This window comes from Lissotriton helveticus, chromosome 5_1, assembly GCF_964261635.1.
Source record: "Lissotriton helveticus chromosome 5_1, aLisHel1.1, whole genome shotgun sequence".
Lineage (NCBI taxonomy): Eukaryota > Metazoa > Chordata > Amphibia > Caudata > Salamandridae > Lissotriton > Lissotriton helveticus.
In genome coordinates this window covers 258,007,025-258,031,862 of record NC_136065.1, presented here as the reverse complement: position 1 = coordinate 258,031,862, position 24,838 = coordinate 258,007,025, and the positions used below count along the sequence as shown (strand labels likewise).

Below are 24,838 nucleotides of genomic sequence, written 5' to 3'. Positions count from 1 at the left end.
AGGCTTCAGAGAGCCCCTGGGCTAGCCCAGTGGTTCTGGTCCCCAAACCTCACACCAAAGATGGCAAGAGAGAGATGAGGTTCTGTGTGGATTACAGAGGACTCAATGCTGTCACCAGGACAGATGCACACCCTATTCCAAGGGCAGATGAGCTCATAGACAAATTGGCTTCTGCCAAGGATTTGAGCACATTTGACTTGACAGCTGGCTATTGGCAAATCAGGTTAGCTGAGGAGTCTAAAGCCAAAACTGCGTTTTCTACCCCAGGTGGGAATTACCAATTTGTGGTGATGCCCTTTGGTTTTAAAAATGCCCCTGCCACCTTCCAAAGGTTGGTGAATCAAGTCCTTACTGGGTTGGATGACTTTTGTGCAGCATATCTGGATGATATTGCTGTCTTCAGCTCCACCTGGGAGGTTCACCTCGTCCACCTGAAGGTAGTGCTAGAGGCTTTGCAAAAGGCAGGCCTCACTATCAAGGCAACAAAGTGCCAGATAGGGCAGAGTAAAGTTGTATACTTGGGCCACCTTGTAGGTGGAGGCCAAGTTCAACCACTGGAGAGTAAGATCCAGACCATAAAGGACTGGTCCCCTCCAACTACCCAGACTCAGGTCAGAGCTTTCTTGGGCCTGACTGGGTACTACAGGAAGTTTGTTAAGAACTATGGGTCCATTGTGACTCCTCTTAATGTTAAATGTTGTATACTTGTAAAGCGCACAGCAGCCAAAGCAAAGGGGCGTCTCGGCGCTGTATACCGCTGGGGAACCCATCCTGGCTTTCCCTGTGAGATGGTCCCTCCTGGGCATCTCCAAGGTGAAGACAAGCATCCCCGGCGCTGATGGGGCCGTAAGTGGAGATTAAGCAAGCTATTGCCCAGAGTTGCTGAGCGGGATCCATGGTTAGAGTAGGCACCGAGGCGAGAATTATCGAGTCCGCTGACCTTGGCCCAAGACCCTGCCGCGTCGGGAATCGAACCCTGGTCCCGGGCCGACCTCTACTTCCGGGTCTGCCGCCTCTAACCAGTGAGCCACACCACTCCTAATGATCTGACATCCAAGAAGATGCCCAAAAAGGTTCAGTGGACAGTAAACTGTCAAAACGCATTTGATGACCTGAAGAAGGCCATGTGCTCTGCACCTATCCTGAAGAGTCCTGACTACTCAAGAGAGTTCATTGTCCAAACAGATGCTTCTGAGTTGGGAGTGGGAGCTGTGCTTTCACAGCTTAATGTAGATGGCCAAGACCAGCCCATTGCTTTTATTAGCAGAAGGCTGACCCCCAGAGAGAAACGTTGGTCAGCTATTGAGAGGGAGGCCTTTGCTGTGGTGTGGGCCCTGAAGAAGTTGAGACCATACTTGTTTGGCACTCACTTCAAGATTCAGACCGACCATAAGCCCCTCTTATGGCTTAATCAGATGAAGGGTGAAAACCCCAAACTGCTCAGGTGGTCCATTTCCCTACAGGGGATGGACTTTACAGTGGAGCACCGCCCAGGGACTGACCATGGTAATGCAGATGGTCTCTCCAGGTACTTCCACTTAGAACATGAAGACACAACTGGTCAAGGTTAGTCTAATGTCCCTGCGTTTGGGGGGGGGGGGTGTAGGAGAGTAGGGTCTGCTATCCTATTGTCACCCCAAATGTTTGCTTTTTGCTTCACTGGTTTATGACTTAATGTGGCGGTGGGCCTGCTAATCAGACCCACAGCCTGCTGTTCTCTCTCTAAATTAATGCCAATGCACATTAGGTGCATTACAAAATTGGAACTGGTTCACCTTATTGGCCCCTGTGACAGTGTATCCCAGGTACCCAGGGCATAGGTGCTTCCAAGGCCTACCAGGGGCTGCAGCATGTAGTATGCCACCCCTGGCCTGGCCTCCATATTTGACACAACTGGCTGATCACTCAGCTGGGGTAAAAGTAAAAGTAAAAGTAGTGTTAAGTGTGATGAAAGGGGCTAAGACTGCATTTATGACAAAGTAATACATCATTGCAACATGAAAAATCTCATTCTTTTATCAACAACAAAAGCTTGAGCTAATTCCACATTTTTTAGAATGGATTTATATTATATATTTTTGTCCATACAGTAATCATTACATACTTTGATCATTCATTTAGTCACCATAAAATGTTCCAGTAGAATACACTAATGTCTTGTACATTTTTACATTGACACACTACTCATGCAAATGTCATAAAAACCTGTGGAAACACTATTTCTGTTTTGTGCACACCAGTCTAACCTACAAATTGTGTTAATACCTTAAATACAATGGGGCAGATTTACAAGCCCCTTGCGCCACTTTTGCGTCACCTTTAACATGGGAAAAGTGACGCAAAAGTGGCGCAAGGGAATTGTAAATCTGTCCCAATGTGTGGGAATCCTATTAGTAATTCATGGTACTGTTACCTATTTTTGTGACTCTCCAAAAGGTGTAGGTATGAGCACTGAACACCAATAATATTTCATTCCACCTAATGAGTACGTGAATATGAAAGTCTCTGGTTTTTCTGAGACAAAATAACCTGAAACTGAGTTTATTGAACGAGAATACATATCCACAAATAATAAAACAGCAGCTCAGAGGATGAAAATGTATTTGAAAGGCCACATGTAGAAAAAGATGAAACATGATATTTGACAGATAGAACCTTTTCTCAGGGTTGGACTGCACTGTAGGAGCAGTAGTGAAACAGTGGATAAAGACTGACCACACCAGAGCATTGAGATGTAAATAGGTAAGACAAAGGGAATAGTCTGGGACAATTTTTATTGTGTACCAAAACCAATGCTCAAGGCAAAAGTCTCTATGTGGTCTGAATTGTGTGCATCAGCAAAGCCAAGAAGGTCCATACAATAAAGAATTTAACAAAGGAACCAAGGGAACCAGGTCCTTGTCTGTGGTAGATGATGGTCAAAATGTGTCCCTACCTTTCTCTTTGTGTGATAAGCACCAGTACCTCAGTGCCGAACATGATATCTTTAAGATTTGCACAAATGCATTTCAACAGGCTGAGTATGATAACCTGTTTAATTGATGTGTCCTCAGTTTCTTGATCCGGCCTCTGGATGGCAATATCAGGAAGTGGTGGCTGGAGGAAACAAAAAAGAAATACTCTTAACATTTACAACAAGACTAAATTTGGTGTGCTCCTTATATCCACTTTACTTTCACCAATCCATCAAAATTGATCTGTGATGAATACTGGTTGTCTGATGCCTTTGACCTTTTTTCATTGGTGACAGAGACATGAGTGAAGGCCAAACAATAATTTTAAGAAATGGAGGTATGTCAATACCATTGCAAAAATGTAATTCCACTGATGGGAAATGGATAACTGTATGAGAACACCAAGACTTGTCTTGGTATAAAATCATTTTTGAAGATAGCAGCTGTCATGGAAAGCTCATGACAACCTGGAAAAAGTATACAATACTATTATATACCAACTGGGGATAAAGCGCAAAAGTGGTGAATCAGGGGTTACGTGAAGGGGTGAAGTATGGTATATAGAGGTAAAGGAGTTAAGAGTAAAGGGGAGTTAGGGGGATGAAATATGCATTAATGACAGTGAATGGCCTTTAGAGTAGCAATATGTAACAAGGTGAACAGCCATGCAATTGTACTCAGTTTTTAATAAATCCTCTCTGAGCCACTTAATCTACACTGAACTGGGAACAATGTTAGATTTTAGTATAAAACCAGTGTAACTATTAGAGAAGTATCTGCTTACTATGCCCCTCATGGCCTTTTCCCTATCCACTACAGTTGGAGGTCGACTTTAATGGTAAAAGAGATAGTCAGAAAGAGTTCTCCATGAAAGACAAACTATGGTAATTATTGAAAGTTTTCTCAGGTGCATTTTTAGTCTCTCTGACCAAATCAAGTGCAGTGGTGTCCTTATGTCCACAAGGGCAGACCCATATAAAAGCAGTGTTGGACATGCTGTAAGGGTATTATACTACATTTGTGAACCAATAATACAGCATTACATAATATGGAAGATAATCATTTTATCACCAACAACAGTTAATGCTAATTCTACATTGTTTCTGAAAATTTATTTTTATTATCTTGTTTAGGTCAAGCAGAAATCATAGTATAGTTATGCCGCTCATGTCGACGCCCTTACCAAAGGCATCAAGTGCAAATAAAAAAAGTTCTATTTGCTCCCTCCTACATCTCTAACAATCATCATCAGTTGGCATTGTAGAATGTTTGATGATGAGGGTGTTTAGATATATTATGCCGTAATTCACCGGGTGGCCCATTTAGGTTACTCAAACTGAAATCACTTATGTCTTGTACATGTTTACATGGAACGTTTGAACTTTGAAATGTCAGCAAAACTTGTGGGAATTCTCTTTCTGCATGGAACTCCCCATTCTGAGCTATGACTGTGTTAATATCTGAATTTGTGGTACTGTCACTCATTTCATATGAATCCCAAAGCGAATTTAAAAACTCATGGTATGAATAGTAAAAACCACTATTAACTCATTCCCTATAATGAGTGCTCATAAATATACTAGCCTCAGATTTCACTGTGGCAAAATAGCAGGGATGGCTCACCTGTAAGCGCGGATACAGCCCGCAGTGCCACGGTACAGTTGACTCGATCCAAGTCCCCTGTGTTGAGGCAGGCGTCTGTCCCTAATCACACAGTGGACCGCATACCTTGCAGTGAGTCAGCATGCCTCAGCAGCCCCTGTGCATCACAGCTGCATCCACAAGACTGCGGTAGCCACAGCAGCACCCAAACCAGGATGGGCAGCCTCTCCCCTTGCTCTGCCACTCCAACCCCTATGACAGATGCCCAAAATCTCACTGCTGCTAGGCCTAATCAGGTCCCAGGTAGTAGGCTTGTAGCCTGCAGGATATCGAATGGAGGCAGCTCCAGTGGCCCAAATGGTTATTGCAGGCCTGCCCCAGCCACACTCCACAGCACACAGCTCTGGGTTCCAGCATTCCAGGCATGCCTACCCACCACCTTCCAGCACCCTGCGGAGGGTGGTATTCAGACCCCGTCGCCTAGCGTCAGGTAGGTGATTGAGGCAGGTCAGCGGATGACCTCCGCAGTGGACACACCTGACTAGGCTGCAGGTTCGCAGGACAATGACTGAGTTCTGCGAGAAGGAAGTATAATCTCCAAAATGGGTAGTGTGGTACCACACTGGACACAGGAATGAGAAGAGCGAGTGCTCTTTAGTGGATGTGCCTTTCAGGGTGACCCGAAATTAAACACTTTTAAATGTCAGAGAAAGTTGCAGAAACACACCCTCTCCACGGAACTCCCCATTCTAAACTATGAATATGTTAATACCTTGGATACCTTGGGTGGGCATTCTGTTACACATTTGTGGTTGTGCAGGTCACTTTCATGAATTTCTATAGGAATTTTAGGAGGCACAGTAAACAAAATGAACAGCACTATAAACTCATTACCCATAATGTACAATTGTAAATATACTATGGCAAAATATTTTAAACTGGGTTTATGCAACAGCAAATACATATTCAAGAATCACAGATAAATGGCAGGGATGATTTATATATATGAGGAAGCGAATGTGTTTAAAAGGCTGCATCATGGAAAAGACGAAAAAGGACCTTGGAGAGATGGTACTTCATGTCTGAGGAGTGGACTTGACTAAAGGAGCAAAGAATTAAATAATTAATAATGGCTGCCTAAATCAGTGAACAGAGGGGTGAGCATGTGAAGGGAATAGCCGGGAACAGATTATACTAAGTACCAGAGTCTGAGCACAAGACTTTAGTCTTAAATGACTCTGAAATGTGTGCCTCAGCAAAACAAAGATGGTCGTGAGTGTGGAAAATTTAACCTTGGAACCAGGACCTCGTCTCTCATTGATAATGGACAAAGGGTATCTCTAGTCCTCTAAGCATGGTAAGCATGATCAAAATCGGTACCAAACAGGATATTCTTGAGTTTTTCACAAACATATATCAACAGACTGATTATACTAACCTCTTCAAGTGGTTTTTCCTCAATTGTCTGATCCAGCTTCTGGTCAGCAACATTTGTTGTAGGTACCTGGAAGAAACAAAAAAAGAACTAACATTTACAACAAAATAAAATTATGTGTGGGGTAATTTGGCATTTGGATTTCACAAATCATTGAAGTTTATCTAATGTGGTCACTGGGTTTCTAATGTCCCTCACCTCCTTACATTTGGGATGGAGTCATAAATGCAAGTCAGAAAATAATTTTAAGAAATAGAGCTATGGGAACACCATTCCACAAGAAATACATTTGGGTGACGGGAAATGGATAGGTGTATGAGTAGTAACAAAATTGTAACAGTATATACATAACATAAAATATGATGGAAGGAATGATTGCAATTAGTCTAACCACTGGCAGCCGCTTGGTGTAGCATTCTAACCCATCATTCTTTTTTCCACCATGCTAATTCACATTAAACCCAGTGATTTGCAAAATAACGATTGACTGAGACTCAGCCCGAGTAATTAACAATAGCTGAAATTAGTTCAAGCGTTCTAGCCATCACTTTTTTGTATACTACAGTATATAAATCATTGTTGAAAATATTAGATTTCTAGAAAAGGACGCAATGATAAAATAGACAAGTGAAGAGATAGAGATTGAGAGATTTGGAATTAAGAGCTAAATCAGTGATCTTCTTTTAGGTTGCGAAGAGGAAGAAAATGAGCATGAATTACATTGAATCGCTTTTTAACTGGAGATACTTAACAATATGAACAATTCTATCAATTAATTCTACTTTTAGGAAGTCTAAGCTGATGCCATTTAGTTTCAAAGAATTGGGAAATGTTTTAGACTGTTATCATAAGAGCAGTATATATTCGAGAATAAAGCTACTTACTGTGTCCTTTGTGCCCATTTCACCATCCACTGCACTAGGAGGCAGACTCTAAAGGCAACAGAAAAAGTCAGAAAGAATTGTTATGAATGGCAAACTATGAAAATTAATGTACAGATTTCACAAGTGCAATCATAGTCTCTATAAAACACATGACTGCAGTGGCACCTTTATTTAGATAAGGCCAGATCCACGTAAAAGTAGTGTTAAGTGTGATGAAAGGGGCTAAGACTGCATTTATGACAAAGTAATACATCATTGCAACATGTAAAATCTCATTCTTTTATCAACAACAAAAGCTTGAGCTAATTCCACATTTTTTTGAATGGATTTATATTATATATTTTTGTCCATACAGTAATCATTACATACTTTGATCATTAATTTAGTCACCTTAAAATGTTCCAGTAGAATACACTCATGTCTTGTACATTTTTACGTTGACACACTACTCATGCAAATGCCATAAAAACCTGTGGAAACACTATTTCTGTTTTGTGCACACCAGTCTAACCTACAAATTGTGTTAATACCTTAAATACAATGGGGCAGATTTACAAGCCCCTTGCGCCACTGTTGCGTCACTTTTATCATGGGAAAAGTGACGCAAAAGTGACGCAAGGGGCTTGTAAATCTGCCCCTATGTGTGGGAATCCTATTAGTAATTCATGGTACTGTTACCTATTTTTGTGACTCTCCAAAAGGTGTAGGTATGAGCACTGAACACCAATAATAATTCATTCCACTTAATGAGTACGTGAATATGAAAGTCTCCGGTTTTTCTGAGACAAAATAACCTGAAACTGAGTTTATTGAACGAGAATACATATCCACAAATCATAAAACAGCAGCTCAGAGGATGACAATGTATTTGAAAGGCCACATGTAGAAAAAGATGAAACATGAGATTTGACAGATGGAACCTTTTCTCAGGGTTGGACTGCACTGTAGGAGCAGTAGTGAAACAGTGGATAAAGACTGACCACACCACAGCATTGAGATGTAAATAGGTAAGACAAAGGGAATAGTTTGGGACAATTTTTATTGTGTACCAAAACCAATGCTCAAGGCAAAGGTCTCTATGTGCTCTGAATTGTGTGCATCAGCAAAGCCAAGAAGGTCCATACAATAAAGAATTTAACAAAGGAACCAAGGGAACCAGGTCCTTGTCTGTGGTAGATGATGGTCAAAATATGTCCCTACCTCTCTCTTTGTGTGATAAGCACCAGTGCCTCAGTGCCGAACATGATATCTTTAAGATTTGCACAAATGCATTTCAACAGGCTGAGTATACTAACCTGTTTAATTGATATGTCCTCAGTTTCTTGATCCGGCCTCTGGATGGCAATATCAGGAGGTGGTGGCTGGAGGAAACAAAAAAGAAATACTCTTAACATTTACCACAAGACTAAATTAGGTGTGCTCCTTATATCCACTTTACTTTCACAAATCCATCAAAATTGATCTGTGATGAATACTGGTTGTCTGATGCCTTTGACCTTTTTTTATTGGTGACAGAGACATGAGTGAAGGCCAAACAATAATTTTAAGAAATGGAGGTATGTCAATACCATTGCAAAAATGTAATTCCACTGATGGGAAATGGATAACGTTATGAGTACACCAAGACTTGTCTTGGTATAAAATCATTTTTGAAGATAGCAGCTGTCATGGAAAGCTCATGACAACCTGGAAAAAGTATACAATACTATTATATACCAACTGGGGATAAAGCGCAAAAGTGGTGAATCAGGGGTTACGTGAAGGGGTGAAGTATGGTATATAGAGGTAAAGGAGTTAAGAGTAAAGGGGAGTTAGGGGGATGAAATATGCATTAATGACAGTGAATGGCCTTTAGAGTAGCAATATGTAACAAGGTGAACAGCCATGCAATTGTACTCAGTTTTTAATAAATCCTCTCTGAGCCACTTAATCTACACTGAACTGGGAACAATGTTAGATTTTAGTATAAAACCAGTATAACTATTAGAGAAGTATCTGCTTACTATGCCCCTCATGGCCTTTTCCCTATCCACTACAGTTGGAGGTCGACTTTAATGGTAAAAGAGATAGTCAGAAAGAGTTCTCCATGAAAGACAAACTATGGTAATTATTGAAAGTTTTCTCAGGTGCATTTTTAGTCTCTCTGACCAAATCAAGTGCAGTGGTGTCCTTATGTCCACCAGGGCAGACCCATATAAAAGCAGTGTTGGACATGCTATAAGGGTATTATACTACATTTGTGAACCAATAATACAGCATTACATAATATGGAAGATAATCATTTTATCCCCACCAACAGTTAATGCTAATTCTACATTGTTTCTGAAAATTAATTTTTATTATCTTGTTTAGGTCATGCAGAAATCATAGTATAGTTATGCCGCTCATGTCGACGCCCTTACCAAAGGCATCAAGTGCAAATAAAAAAAAGTTCTATTTGCTCCCTCCTACATCTCTAACAATCATCATCAGTTGGCATTGTAGAATGTTTGAAGATGAGGGTGTTTAGATATATTATGCCGTAATTCACCGGGTGGCCCATTTAGGTTACTCAAACTGAAATCACTTATGTCTTGTACATGTTTACATGGAACGTTTGAACTTTGAAATGTCAGCAAAACTTGTGGGAATTCTCTTTCTGCATGGAACTCCCCATTCTGAGCTATGACTGTGTTAATATCTGAATTTGTGGTACTGTCACTCATTTCATATGAATCCCAAAGCGAATTTAAAAACTCATGGTATGAATAGTAAACACCACTATTAACTCATTCCCTATAATGAGTGCTCATAAATATACTAGCCTCAGATTTCACTGTGGCAAAATAGCAGGGATGGCTCACCTGTAAGCGCGGATACAGCCCGCAGTGCCACGGTACAGTTGACTCGATCCAAGTCCCCTGTGTTGAGGCAGGAGTCTGTCGCTAATCACACAGTGGACCGCATACCTTGCAGCGAGTCAGCATGCCTCATCAGCCCCTGTGCATCACAGCTGCATCCACAAGACTGCGGTAGCCACAGCAGCACCCAAACCAGGATGGGCAGCCTCTCCCCTTGCTCTGCCACTCCAACCCCTATGACAGATGCCCAAAATCTCACTGCTGCTAGGCCTAATCAGGTCCCAGGTAGTAGGCTTGTAGCCTGCAGGATATCGAATGGAGGCTGCTCCAGTGGCCCGAATGGTTATTGCAGGCCTGCCCCAGCCACACTCCACAGCACACAGCTCTGGGTTCCAGCATTCCAGGCATGCCTACCCACCACCTTCCAGCACCCTGCAGAGGGTGGTATTCATACCCCGTCGCCTAGCGTCAGGTAGGTGATTGAGGCAGGTCAGCGGATGACCTCCGCAGTGGAACACACCTGACTAGGCTGCAGGTTCGCAGGACAATGACTGAGTTCTGCGAGAAGGAAGTATAATCTCCAAAATGGGTAGTGTGGTACCACACTGGACACAGGAATGAGAAGAGCGAGTGCTCTTTAGTGGATGTGCCTTTCAGGGTGACCCGAAATTAAACACTTTTAAATGTCAGAGAAAGTTGCAGAAACACACCCTCTCCACGGAACTCCCCATTCTAAACTATGAATATGTTAATACCTTGGATACCTTGGGTGGGCATTCTGTTACACATTTGTGGTTGTGCAGGTCACTTTCATGAATTTCTATAGGAATTTTAGGAGGCACAGTAAACAAAATGAACAGCACTATAAACGCATTACCCATAATGTACAATTGTAAATATACTATGGCAAAATATTTGAAACTGGGTTTATGCAACAGCAAATACATATTCAAGAATCACAGATAAATGGCAGGGATGATTTATATATATGAGGAAGCGAATGTGTTTAAAAGGCTGCATCATGGAAAAGACGAAAAAGGACCTTGGAGAGATGGTACTTCATGTCTGAGGAGTGGACTTGACTAAAGGAGCAAAGAATTAAATAATTAATAATGGCTGCCTAAATCAGTGAACAGAGGGGTGAGCATGTGAAGGGAATAGCCGGGAACAGATTATACTAAGTACCAGAGTTTGAGCACAAGACTTTAGTCTTAAATGACTCTGAAATGTGTGCCTCAGCAAAACAAAGATGGTCGTGAGTGTGGAAAATTTAACCTTGGAACCAGGACCTCGTCTCTCATTGATAATGGACAAAGGGTATCTCTAGTCCTCTAAGCATGGTAAGCATGATCAAAATCGGTACCAAACAGGATATTCTTGAGTTTTTCACAAACATATATCAACAGACTGATTATACTAACCTCTTCAAGTGGTTTTTGCCCAAATGTCTGATCCAGCTTCTGGTCAGCAACATTTGTTGTAGGTACCTGGAAGAAACAAAAAAAGAACTAACATTTACAACAAAATAAAATTATGTGTGGGGTAATTTGGCATTTGGATTTCACAAATCATTGAAGTTTATCTAATGTGGTCACTGGGTTTCTAATGTCCCTTACCTCCTTACATTTGGGATGGAGTCATAAATGCAAGTCAGAAAATAATTTTATAGAGCTATGGGAACACCATTCCACAAGAAATACATTTGGGTGACGGGAAATGGATAGGTGTATGAGTAGTAACAAAATTGTAACAGTATATACATAACATAAAATATGATGGAAGGAATGATTGCAATTAGTCTAACCACTGGCAGTCGCTTGGTGTAGCATTCCAACCCATCATTCTTTTTTCCACCATGCTAATTCACATTAAACCCAGTGATTTGCAAAATAACGATTGACTGAGACTCAGCCCGAGTAATTAACAATAGCTGAAATTAGTTCAAGCGTTCTAGCCATCACTTTTATGTATACTACAGTATATAAATCATTGTTGAAAATATTAGATTTCTAGAAAAGGACGCAATGATAAAATAGACAAGTGAAGAGATAGAGATTGAGAGATTTGGAATTAAGAGCTAAATCAGTGAGCTTCTTTTAGGTTGCGAAGAGGAAGAAAATGAGCATGAATTACATTGAATCGCTTTTTAACTGGAGATACTTAACAATATGAACGATTCTATCAATTAATTCTACTTTTAGAAAGTCTAAGCTGATGCCATTTAGTTTCAAAGAATTGGGAAATGTTTTAGACTGTTATCATAAGAGCAGTATATATTCGAGAATAAAACTACTTACGGTGTCCTTTGTGCCCATTTCACCATCCACTGCACTAGGAGGCAGACTCTAAAGGCAACAGAAATAGTCAGAAAGAATTGTTATGAATGGCAAACTATGAAAATTAATGTACAGATTTCACAAGTGCAATCATAGTCTCTATAAAACACATGACTGCAGTGGCACCTTTATTTAGATAAGGCCATATCCACGTAAAAGTAGTGTTAAGTGTGATGAAAGGGGCTAAGACTGCATTGATGACAAAGTAATACATCATTGCAACATGTAAAATCTCATTCTTTTATCAACAACAAAAGCTTGAGCTAATTCCACATTTTTTTGAATGGATTTATATTATATATTTTTGTCCATACAGTAATCATTACATACTTTGATCATTAATTTAGTCACCTTAAAATGTTCCAGTAGAATACACTCATGTCTTGTACATTTTTACGTTGACACACTACTCATGCAAATGCCATAAAAACCTGTGGAAACACTATTTCTGTTTTGTGCACACCAGTCTAACCTACAAATTGTGTTAATACCTTAAATACAATGGGGCAGATTTACAAGCCCCTTCCGCCACTGTTGCGTCACTTTTATCATGGGAAAAGTGACGCAAAAGTGGCGCAAGGGGCTTGTAAATCTGCCCCTATGTGTGGGAATCCTATTAGTAATTCATGGTACTGTCACCTATTTTTGTGACTCTCCAAAAGGTGTAGGTATGAGCACTGAACACCAATAATAATTCATTCCACTTAATGAGTACGTGAATATGAAAGTCTCCGGTTTTTCTGAGACAAAATAACCTGAAACTGAGTTTATTGAACGAGAATACATATCCACAAATCATAAAACAGCAGCTCAGAGGATGACAATGTATTTGAAAGGCCACATGTAGAAAAAGATGAAACATGAGATTTGACAGATGGAACCTTTTCTCAGGGTTGGACTGCACTGTGCACTGTAGGAGAGTAGTGAAACAGTGGATAAAGACTGACCACACCACAGCATTGAGATGTAAATAGGTAAGACAAAGGGAATAGTTTGGGACAATTTTTATTGTGTACCAAAACCAATGCTCAAGGCAAAGGTCTCTATGTGCTCTGAATTGTGTGCATCAGCAAAGCCAAGAAGGTCCATACAATAAAGAATTTAACAAAGGAACCAAGGGAACCAGGTCCTTTTCTGTGGTAGATGATGGTCAAAATGTGTCCCTACCTCTCTCTTTGTGTGATAAGCACCAGTGCCTCAGTGCCGAACATGATATCTTTAAGATTTGCACAAATGCATTTCAACAGGCTGAGTATGCTAACCTGTTTAATTGATGTGTCCTCAGTTTCTTGATCCGGCCTCTGGATGGCAATATCAGGAGGTGGTGGCTGGAGGAAACAAAAAAGAAATACTCTTAACATTTACCACAAGACTAAATTAGGTGTGCTCCTTATATCCACTTTACTTTCACAAATCCATCAAAATTGATCTGTGATGAATACTGGTTGTGTGATGCCTTTGACCTTTTTTCATTGGTGACAGAGACATGAGTGAAGGCCAAACAATAATTTTAAGAAATGGAGGTATGTCAATACCATTGCAAAAATGTAATTCCACTGATGGGAAATGGATAACTGTATGAGAACACCAAGACTTGTCTTGGTATAAAATCATTTTTGAAGATAGCAGCTGTCATGGAAAGCTCATGACAACCTGGAAAAAGTATACAATACTATTATATACCAACTGGGGATAAAGCGCAAAAGTGGTGATACAGGGGTTACGTGAAGGGGTGAAGTATGGTATATAGAGGTAAAGGAGTTAAGAGTAAAGGGGAGTTAGGGGGATGAAATATGCATTAATGACAGTGAATGGCCTTTAGAGTAGCAATATGTAACAAGGTGAACAGCCATGCAATTGTACTCAGTTTTTAATAAATCCTCTCTGAGCCACTTAATCTACACTGAACTGGGAACAATGTTAGATTTTAGTATAAAACCAGTATAACTATTAGAGAAGTATCTGCTTACTATGCCCCTCATGGCCTTTTCCCTATCCACTACAGTTGGAGGTCAACTTTAATAGTAAAAGAGATAGTCAGAAAGAGTTCTCCATGAAAGACAAACTATGGTAATTATTGAAAGTTTTCTCAGGTGCATTTTTAGTCTCTCTGACCAAATCAAGTGCAGTGGTGTCCTTATGTCCACAAGGGCAGACCCATATAAAAGCAGTGTTGGACATGCTGTAAGGGTATTATACTACATTTGTGAACCAATAATACAGCATTACATAATATGGAAGATAATCATTTTATCACCAACAACAGTTAATGCTAATTCTACATTGTTTCTGAAAATTAATTTTTATTATCTTGTTTAGGTCAAGCAGAAATCATAGTATAGTTATGCCGCTCATGTCGACGCCCTTACCAAAGGCATCAAGTGCAAATAAAAAAAAGTTCTATTTGCTCCCTCCTACATCTCTAACAATCATCATCAGTTGGCATTGTAGAATGTTTGATGATGAGGGTGTTTAGATATATTATGCCGTAATTCACCGGGTGGCCCATTTAGGTTACTCAAACTGAAATCACTTATGTCTTGTACATGTTTACATGGAACGTTTGAACTTTGAAATGTCAGCAAAACTTGTGGGAATTCTCTTTCTGCATGGAACTCCCCATTCTGAGCTATGACTGTGTTAATATCTGAATTTGTGGTACTGTCACTCATTTCATATGAATCCCAAAGCGAATTTAAAAACTCATGGTATGAATAGTAAACACCACTATTAACTCATTCCCTATAATGAGTGCTCATAAATATACTAGCCTCAGATTTCACTGTGGCAAAATAGCAGGGATGGCTCACCTGTAAGCGCGGATACAGCCCGCAGTGCCACGGTACAGTTGACTCGATCCAAGTCCCCTGTGTTGAGGCAGGCGTCTGCACCTAATCACACAGTGGACCGCATACCTTGCAGCGAGTCAGCATGCCTCAGCAGCCCCTGTGCATCACAGCTGCATCCACAAGACTGCGGTAGCCACAGCAGCACCCAAACCAGGATGGGCAGCCTCTCCCCTTGCTCTGCCACTCCAACCCCTATGACAGATGCCCAAAATCTCACTGCTGCTAGGCCTAATCAGGTCCCAGGTAGTAGGCTTGTAGCCTGCAGGATATCGAATGGAGGCAGCTCCAGTGGCCCGAATGGTTATTGCAGGCCTGCCCCAGCCACACTCCACAGCACACAGCTCTGCGTTCCAGCATTCCAGGCATGCCTACCCACCACCTTCCAGCACCCTGCGGAGGGTGGTATTCAGACCCCGTCGCCTAGCGTCAGGTAGGTGATTGAGGCAGGTCAGCGGATGACCTCCGCAGTGGAACACACCTGACTAGGCTGCAGGTTCGCAGGACAATGACTGAGTTCTGCGAGAAGGAAGTATAATCTCCAAAATGGGTAGTGTGGTACCACACTGGACACAGGAATGAGAAGAGCGATTGCTCTTTAGTGGATATGCCTTTCAGGGTGACCCGAAATTAAACACTTTTAAATGTCAGAGAAAGTTGCAGAAACACACCCTCTCTACGGAACTCCCCATTCTAAACTATGAATATGTTAATACCTTGGATACCTTGGGTGGGCATTCTGTTACACATTTGTGGTTGTGCAGGTCACTTTCATGAATTTCTATAGGAATTTTAGGAGGCACAGTAAACAAAATGAACAGCACTATAAATTCATTACCCATAATGTACAATTATAAATATACTATGGCAAAATATTTTAAACTGGGTTTATGCAACAGCAAATACATATTCAAGAATCACAGATAAATGGCAGGGATGATTTATATATATGAGGAAGCGAATGTGTTTAAAAGGCTGCATCATGGAAAAGACGAAAAAGGACCTTGGAGAGATGGTACTTCATGTCTGAGGAGTGGACTTGACTAAAGGAGCAAAGAATTAAATAATTAATAATGGCTGCCTAAATCAGTGAACAGAGGGGTGAGCATGTGAAGGGAATAGCCGGGAACAGATTATACTAAGTACCAGAGTCTGAGCACAAGACTTTAGTCTTAAATGACTCTGAAATGTGTGCCTCAGCAAAACAAAGATGGTCGTGAGTGTGGAAAATTTAACCTTGGAACCAGGACCTCGTCTCTCATTGATAATGGACAAAGGGTATCTCTAGTCCTCTAAGCATGGTAAGCATGATCAAAATCGGTACCAAACAGGATATTCTTGAGTTTTTCACAAACATATATCAACAGACTGATTATACTAACCTCTTCAAGTGGTTTTTCCTCAATTGTCTGATCCAGCTTCTGGTCAGCAACATTTGTTGTAGGTACCTGGAAGAAACAAAACAAGAACTAACATTTACAACAAAATAAAATTATGTGTGGGGTAATTTGGCATTTGGATTTCACAAATCATTGAAGTTTATCTAATGTGGTCACTGGGTTTCTAATGTCCCTTACCTCCTTACATTTGGGATGGAGTCATAAATGCAAGTCAGAAAATAATTTTAAGAAATAGAGCTATGGGAACACCATTCCACAAGAAATACATTTGGGTGACGGGAAATGGATAGGTGTATGAGTAGTCTCAAAATTGTAACAGTATATACATAACATAAAATATGATGGAAGGAATGATTGCAATTAGTCTAACCACTGGCAGTCGCTTGGTGTAGCATTCCAACCCATCATTCTTTTTTCCACCATGCTAATTCACATTAAACCCAGTGATTTGCAAAATAACGATTGACTGAGACTCAGCCCGAGTAATTAACAATAGCTGAAATTAGTTCAAGCGTTCTAGCCATCACTTTTTTGTATACTACAGTATATAAATCATTGTTGAAAATATTAGATTTCTAGAAAAGGACGCAATGATAAAATAGACAAGTGAAGAGATAGAGATTGAGAGATTTGGAATTAAGAGCTAAATCAGTGAGCTTCTTTTAGGTTGCGAAGAGGAAGAAAATGAGCATGAATTACATTGAATCGCTTTTTAACTGGAGATACTTAACAATATGAGCAATTCTATCAATTAATTCTTCTTTTAGGAAGTCTCAGCTGATGCCATTTAGTTTCAAAGAATTGGGAAATGTTTTAGACTGTTATCATAAGAGCAGTCTATATTCGAGAATAAAACTACTTACTGTGTCCTTTGTGCCCATTTCACCATCCACTGCACTAGGAGGCAGACTCTAAAGGCAACAGAAAAAGTCAGAAAGAATTGTTATGAATGACAAACTATGAAAATTAATGTACAGATTTCCCAAGTACAATCATAGTCTCTATAAAACACATGACTGCAGTGGCACCTTTATTTAGATAAGGCCAGATCCACGTAAAAGTAGTGTTAAGTGTGATGAAAGGGGCTAAGACTGCATTTATGACAAAGTAATACATCATTGCAACATGTAAAATCTCATTCTTTTATCAACAACAAAAGCTTGAGCTAATTCCACATTTTTTTGAATGGATTTATAATATATATTTTTGTCCATACAGTAATCATTACATACTTTGATCATTCATTTAGTCACCTTAAAATGTTCCAGTAGAATACACTCATGTCTTGTACATTTTTACGTTGACACACTACTCATGCACATGTCATAAAAACCTGTGGAAACACTATTTCTGTTTTGTGCACACCAGTCTAACCTACAAATTGTGTAATACCTTAAATACAATGGGGCAGATTTACAAGCCCCTTGCGCCACTTTTGCGTCACTTTTAACATGGGAAAAGTGACGCAAAAGTGGCGCAAGGGGCTTGTAAATCTGCCCCAATGTGTGGGAATCCTATTAGTAATTCATGGTACTGTTACCTATTTTTGTGACTCTCCAAAAGGTGTAGGTATGAGCACTGAACACCAATAATAATTCATTCCACTTAATGAGTACATGAATATGAAAGTCTCCGGTTTTTCTGAGACAAAATAACCTGAAACTGAGTTTATTGAACGAGAATACATATCCACAAATCATAAAACAGCAGCTCAGAGGATGACAATGTATTTGAAAGGCCACATGTAGAAAAAGATGAAACATGAGATTTGACAGATGGAACCTTTTCTCAGGGTTGGACTGCACTGTAGGAGCAGTAGTGAAACAGTGGATAAAGACTGACCACACCACAGCATAGAGATGTAAATAGGTAAGACAAAGGGAATAGTTTGGGACAATTTTTATTGTGTACCAAAACCAATGCTCAAGGCAAAGGTCTCTATGTGCTCTGAATTGTGTGCATCAGCAAAGCCAAGAAGGTCCATACAATAAAGAATTTAACAAAGGAACCAAGGGAACCAGGTCCTTGTCTGTGGTAGATGATGGTCAAAATGTGTCCCTACCTCTCTCTTTGTGTGATAAGCACCAGTGCCTCAGTGCCGAACATGATATCTTTAAGATTTGCACAAATGCATTTCAACAGGCTGAGTATGCTAACCTGTTTAATTGATGTGTCCTCAGTTTCTTGATCCGGCCTCTGGATGGCAATATCAGGAGGTGGTGGCTGGAGGAAACAAAAAAGAAATACTCTTAACATTTACCACAAGACTAAATTAGGTGTGCTCCTTATATCCACTTTACTTTCACAAATCCATCAAAATTGATCTGTGATGAATACTAGTTGTCTGATGCCTTTGACCTTTTTTCATTGGTGACAGAGACATGAGTGAAGGCCAAACAATAATTTTAAGAAATGGAGGTATGTCAAAACCATTGCAAAAATGTAATTCCACTGATGGGAAATGGATAACTGTATGAGAACACCAAGACTTGTCTTCGTATAAAATAATTTTTTAAAATAGCAGATGTCATGGAAAGCTCATGACAACCTGGAAAAAGTATACAATACTATTATATACCAACTGGGGATAAAACGCAAAAGTGGTGAATCAGGGGTTACGTGAAGGGGTGAAGTATGGTATATAGAGGTAAAGGAGTTAAGAGTAAAGGGGAGTTAGGGGGATGAAATATGCATGAATGACAGTGAATGGCCTTTAGAGTAGCAATATGTAACAAGGTGAACAGCCATGCAATTGTACTCAGTTTTTAATAAATCCTCTCTGAGCCACTTAATCTACACTGAACTGGGAACAATGTTAGATTTTAGTATAAAACCAGTATAACTATTAGAGAAGTATCTGCTTACTATGCCCCTCATGGCCTTTTCCCTATCCACTACAGTTGGAGGTCGACTTTAATGGTAAAAGAGATAGTCAGAAAGAGTTCTCCATGAAAGACAAACTATGGTAATTATTGAAAGTTTTCTCAGGTGCATTTTTAGTCTCTTTGACCAAATCAAGTGCAGTGGTGTCCTTATGTCCACAAGGGCAGACCCATATAAAAGCAGTGTTGGACATGCTGTAAGGGTACTACATTTGTGAACCAATAATACAGCGTTACATAATATGGAAGATAATCATTTTATCACCAACAACAGTTAATGCTAATTCTCCATTGTTTCTGAAAATTAATTTTTATTATCTTGTTTAGGTCAAGCAGAAATCATAGTATAGTTATGCCGCTCATGTCGACGCCCTTACCAAAAGGCATCACATGCAAATAAAAAAAAGTTCTATTTGCACCCTCCTACATCTCTAACAATCATCATCAGTTGGCATAGTAGAATGTTTGATGATGAGGGTGTTTAGATATATTATGCCGTAATTCACCGGGTGGCCCATTTAGGTTACTCAAACTGAAATCACTTATGTCTTGTACATGTTTACATGGAACGTTTGAACTTTGAAATGTCAGCAAAACTTGTGGGAATTCTCTTTCTGCATGGAACTCCCCATTCTGAGCTATGACTGTGTTAATATCTGAATTTGTGGTACTGTCACTCATTTCATATGAATCCCAAAGCGAATTTAAAAATTCATGGTATGAATAGTAAACACCACTATTAACTCATTCCCTATAATGAGTGCTCATAAATATACTAGCCTCAGATTTCACTGTGGCAAAATAGCAGGGATGGCTCACCTGTAAGCGCGGTTACAGCCCGCAGTGCCACGGTACAGTTGACTCGATCCAAGTCCCCTGTGTTGAGGAAGGCGTCTGTCCCTAATCACACAGTGGTCCGCATACCTTGCAGCGAGTCAGCATGCCTCAGCAGCCCCTGTGCATCACAGCTGCATCCACAAGACTGCGGTAGCCACAGCAGCACCCAAACCAGGATGGGCAGCCTCTCCCCTTGCTCTGCCACTCCAACCCCTATGACAGATGCCCAAAATCTCACTGCTGCTAGGCCTAATCAGGTCCCAGGTAGTAGGCTTGTAGCCTGCAGGATATCGAATGGAGGCAGCTCCAGTGGCCCGAATGGTTATTGCAGGCCTGCCCCAGCCACACTCCACAGCACACAGCTCTGGGTTCCAGCATTCCAGGCATGCCTACCCACCACCTTCCAGCACCCTGCGGAGGGTGGTATTCAGACCCCGTCGCCTAGCGTCAGGTAGGTGATTGAGGCAGGTCAGCGGATGACCTCCGCAGTGGAACACACCTGACTAGGCTGCAGGTTCGCAGGACAATGACTGAGTTCTGCGAGAAGGAAGTATAATCTCCAAAATGGGTTCTGTGGTACCACACTGGACACAGGAATGAGAAGAGCGAGTGCTCTTTAGTGGATGTGCCTTTCAGGGTGACCCGAAATTAAACACTTTTAAATGTCAGAGAAAGTTGCAGAAACACACCCTCTCCACGGAACTCCCCATTCTAAACTATGAATATGTTAATACCTTGGATACCTTGGGTGGGCATTCTGTTACAAATTTGTGGTTGTGCAGGTCACTTTCATGAATTTCTATAGGAATTTTAGAAGGCACAGTAAACAAAATGAACAGCACTATAAACTCATTACCCATAATGTACAATTGTAAATATACTATGGCAAAATATTTTAAACTGGGTTTATGCAACAGCAAATACATATTCAAGAATCACAGATAAATGGCAGGGATGATTTATATATAAGAGGAAGCGAATGTGTTTAAAAGGCTGCATCATGGAAAAGACGAAAAAGGACATTGGAGAGATGGTACTACATGTCTGAGGAGTGGACTTGACTAAAGGAGCAAAGAATTAAATAATTAATAATGGCTGCCTAAATCAGTGAACAGAGGGGTGTGCATGTGAAGGGAATAGCCGGGAACAGATTATACTAAGTACCACAGTCTGAGCACAAGACTTTAGTCTTAAATGACTCTGAAATGTGTGCCTCAGCAAAACAAAGATGGTCGTGAGTGTGTAAAATGTAACCTTGGAACCAGGACCTCGTCTCTCATTGATAATGGACAAAGGGTATCTCTAGTCCTCTAAGCATGGTAAGCATGATCAAATTCGGTACCAAACAGGATATTCTTGAGTTTTTCACCAACATATATCAACAGACTGATTATACTAACCTCTTCAAGGGGTTTTTCCTCAATTGTCTGATCCAGCTTCTGGTCAGCAACATTTATTGTAGGTACCTGGAAGAAACAAAAAAAGAACTAACATTTACAACAAAATAAAATTATGTGGGGTAATTTGGCATTTGGATTTCACAAATCATTGAAGTTTATCTAATGTGGTCACTGGGTTTCTAATGTCCCTTACCTCCTTACATTTGGGATGGAGTCATAAATGTAAGTCAGAAAATAATTTTAAGAAATAGAGCTATGAGAACACCATTCCACAAGAAATACATTTGGGTGACGGGAAATGGATAGGTGTATGAGTAGTCTCAAAATTGTAACAGTATATACATAACATAAAATATGATGGAAGGAATGATTGCAATTAGTCTAACCACTGGCAGTCGCTTGGTGTAGCATTCCAACCCATCATTCTTTTTTCCACCATGCTAATTCACATTAAACCCAGTGATTTGCAAAATAACGATTGACTGAGACTCAGCCCGAGTAATTAACAATAGCTGAAATTAGTTCAAGCGTTCTAGCCATCACTTTTTTGTATACTACAGTATATAAATCATTGTTGAAAATATTCGATTTCTAGAAAAGGACGCAATGATAAAATAGACAAGTGAAGAGATAGAGATTGAGAGATTTGGAATTAAGAGCTAAATCAGTGAGATTCTTTTAGGTTGCGAAGAGGAAGAAAATGAGCATGAATTACATTGAATCGCTTCTTAACTGGAGATACTTAACAATATGAACAATTTTATCAATTAATTCTACTTTTAGGAAGTCTAAGCTGATGCCATTTTGTTTCAAAGAATTGGGAAATGTTTTAGACTGTTATCATAAGAGCAGTATATATTCGAGAATAAAACTACTTACTGTGTCCTTTGTGCCCTTTTCACCATCCACTGCACTAGGAGGCAGACTCTAAAGGCAACAGAAAAAGTCAGAAAGAATTGTTATGAATGACAAACTATGAAAATGATTGTACAGATTTCACAAGTGCAATCATAGTCTCTATAAAACACATGACTGCAGTGGCACCTTTATTTAGATAAGGCCAGATCCACGTAAAAGTAGTGTTAAGTGTGATGAAAGGGGCTAAGACTGCATTTCTGTCAAAGTAATACATCATTGCAACATGTAACATCTCATTCTTTTATCAACAACAAAAGCTTGAGCTAATTCCACATTTTTTTGAATGGATTTATATGATATATTTTTGTCTATACAGTAATCATTACATACTTTGATCATTCATTTAGTCACCTTAAAATGTTCCAGTAGAATACACTCATGTCTTGTACATTTTTACGTTGACACACTACTCATGCAAATGTCATAAAAACCTGTGGAAACACTATTTCTGTTTTGTGCACACCAGTCTAACCTACAAATTGTGTTAATACCTTAAATACAATGGGGCAGATTTACAAGCCCCTTGCGCCACTTTTGCGTCACTTTTATCATGGGAAAAGTGACGCAAAAGTGGCGCAAGGGGCTTGTAAATCTGCCCCAATGTGTGGGAATCCTATTAGTAATTCATGGTACTGTTACCTATTTTTGTGACTCTCCAAAAGGTGTAGGTATGAGCACTGAACACCAATAATAATTCATTCCACTTAATGAGTACATGAATATGAAAGTCTCCGGTTTTTCTGAGACAAAATAACCTGAAACTGAGTTTATTGAACGAGAATACATATCCACAAATCATAAAACAGCAGCTCAGAGGATGACAATGTATTTGAAAGGCCACATGTAGAAAAAGATGAAACATGAGATTTGACAGATGGAACCTTTTCTCAGGGTTGGACTGCACTGTAGGAGCAGTAGTGAAACAGTGGATAAAGACTGACCACACCACAGCATTGAGATGTAAATAGGTAAGACAAAGGGAATAGTCTGGGACAATTTTTATTGTGTACCAAAACCAATGCTCAAGGCAAAGGTCTCTATGTGCTCTGAATTGTGTGCATCAGGAAAGCCAAGAAGGTCCATACAATAAAGAATTTAACAAAGGAACCAAGGGAAGGAGTAGTTTCTGTCCTCTAACTCCAGTTCTGTAGTAGGGGTATCTCTGTTATAGTCATAATCTAGTGAATAGTCCCGCCCATGTGCGTGGACCCCGGAGCAATCAAAAATAATCTCTTAGAGTGTCGAAAAATGCAGAAATGCACAGACACTTAAGAGAGAATTTAAAGACAGACAATGCAGCCTAAAAAGGCTACACTGTCCAGTACTTCAACTAGAAATTCCACCAATAAAATCCACAAAACAGCAAAGCCTGTACAGATTTCCCTTGCTTAAACAGCAAAAACCCTCTGGAATGATAGAGAGGAGGACCTGGACAGACAAGCCCCATAGGCTGCCATTATGTGTCTCAGAACAGGATACTGTGCCTTTAAGAGAACTTTCCAGAACTTCACAGTATCCCAGAATGCACTGCAGGTCCCAATTACTTTCAGTTCTTTTTGAAGGCGTAACACGCCAGACCTGTAGCATTCCGTACATGAATATCGCTCTCCACCGGGGAGGAGGGCGGGCGCTTATGACTATAACAGAGATACCCCTACTACAGAACTGGAGTTACAGGACAGAAACTACTCCTTCTGTAGTAGGGGATCTCTGGGTATAGTCATAATCTAGTGAATAGAATGGCAAGCCCATCCCAACACCAAAGCGGCGGTGGAGAAAAGAGAAATAACACCACTATTGTGCGAACAGATTTCGCAGCGAAGCCTGCCCAACCTGAGCGTCTGCCCTGGCATCAGTGTCCAGGCAGTAATGCTTAGCAAAGGTATGGACTAACTTCTAAGTGGCCGCCTTGCAGATTTCAGCAATAGGCACATTACGAAGCAAAGCTGTCGTGGCAGCTTTGCCCCTGGTGGAATGAGCCTTAGGTTTGCCTCCTAAGGTCTTATTAGCTTTTTGGTAACACAATTGTATGCAGGACACAATCCACCTCGAGATGGACTGCTTAGAGGTAGCAAGACCTGTCCTGACTGATCCATAATTGATGAACAATTGGTCTGACCTACGAATATCTTTGGTTTTATCCAGATAAAATTTCAGCACCCTCCTAACATCCAGGGAATGCAAAGACCTTTACGCTGGAGATGAAGGATTCTGAAAGAACGTAGGTAAAGTTATAGTCTGGTTGATACGAAAATCAGGAATAACCTTGGGAAGAAACTTAGGGTGAGTACGCATAACAACCTTAGCAGCATGAAATACAGTGTAAGGTTCTTGGCAACACAACACCTGAATTTCACTCACCCTGCGGGCCGATGTAATGGCCACGAGGAACGCCGCCTTCCAGGACAGGTGCTGCAACGAAGCCTTATGAATAGGTTCAAAAGGCTCCTTCATCAACCTGGACAGCACCACATTCAAGTCCCACGAAGGCGAAGGAAGCCTGA

At 40.4% G+C, this 24,838-nt stretch overlaps 1 protein-coding gene across 1 annotated transcript in view; it reads right to left on the bottom strand.

Annotated features, from left to right (window-relative positions):
• Window positions 1–24,838, bottom strand: part of LOC144752438 (uncharacterized) — a 408,565-nt gene that overhangs the window by 192,268 nt on the left and 191,459 nt on the right. The window contains exons 29-40 of the mRNA XM_078640369.1: window positions 22,296–22,343; window positions 21,417–21,482; window positions 18,455–18,520; window positions 17,161–17,208; window positions 16,280–16,345; window positions 13,314–13,379; window positions 12,013–12,060; window positions 11,137–11,202; window positions 8,171–8,236; window positions 6,876–6,923; window positions 5,995–6,060; window positions 2,936–3,096 (exon numbers count right to left, since the gene is read on the bottom strand). Coding sequence (XP_078496495.1) covers window positions 2,936–3,096; window positions 5,995–6,060; window positions 6,876–6,923; window positions 8,171–8,236; window positions 11,137–11,202; window positions 12,013–12,060; window positions 13,314–13,379; window positions 16,280–16,345; window positions 17,161–17,208; window positions 18,455–18,520; window positions 21,417–21,482; window positions 22,296–22,343 — 815 coding nt within the window. The remainder of the gene's footprint in view (window positions 1–2,935; window positions 3,097–5,994; window positions 6,061–6,875; window positions 6,924–8,170; window positions 8,237–11,136; window positions 11,203–12,012; window positions 12,061–13,313; window positions 13,380–16,279; window positions 16,346–17,160; window positions 17,209–18,454; window positions 18,521–21,416; window positions 21,483–22,295; window positions 22,344–24,838) is intronic.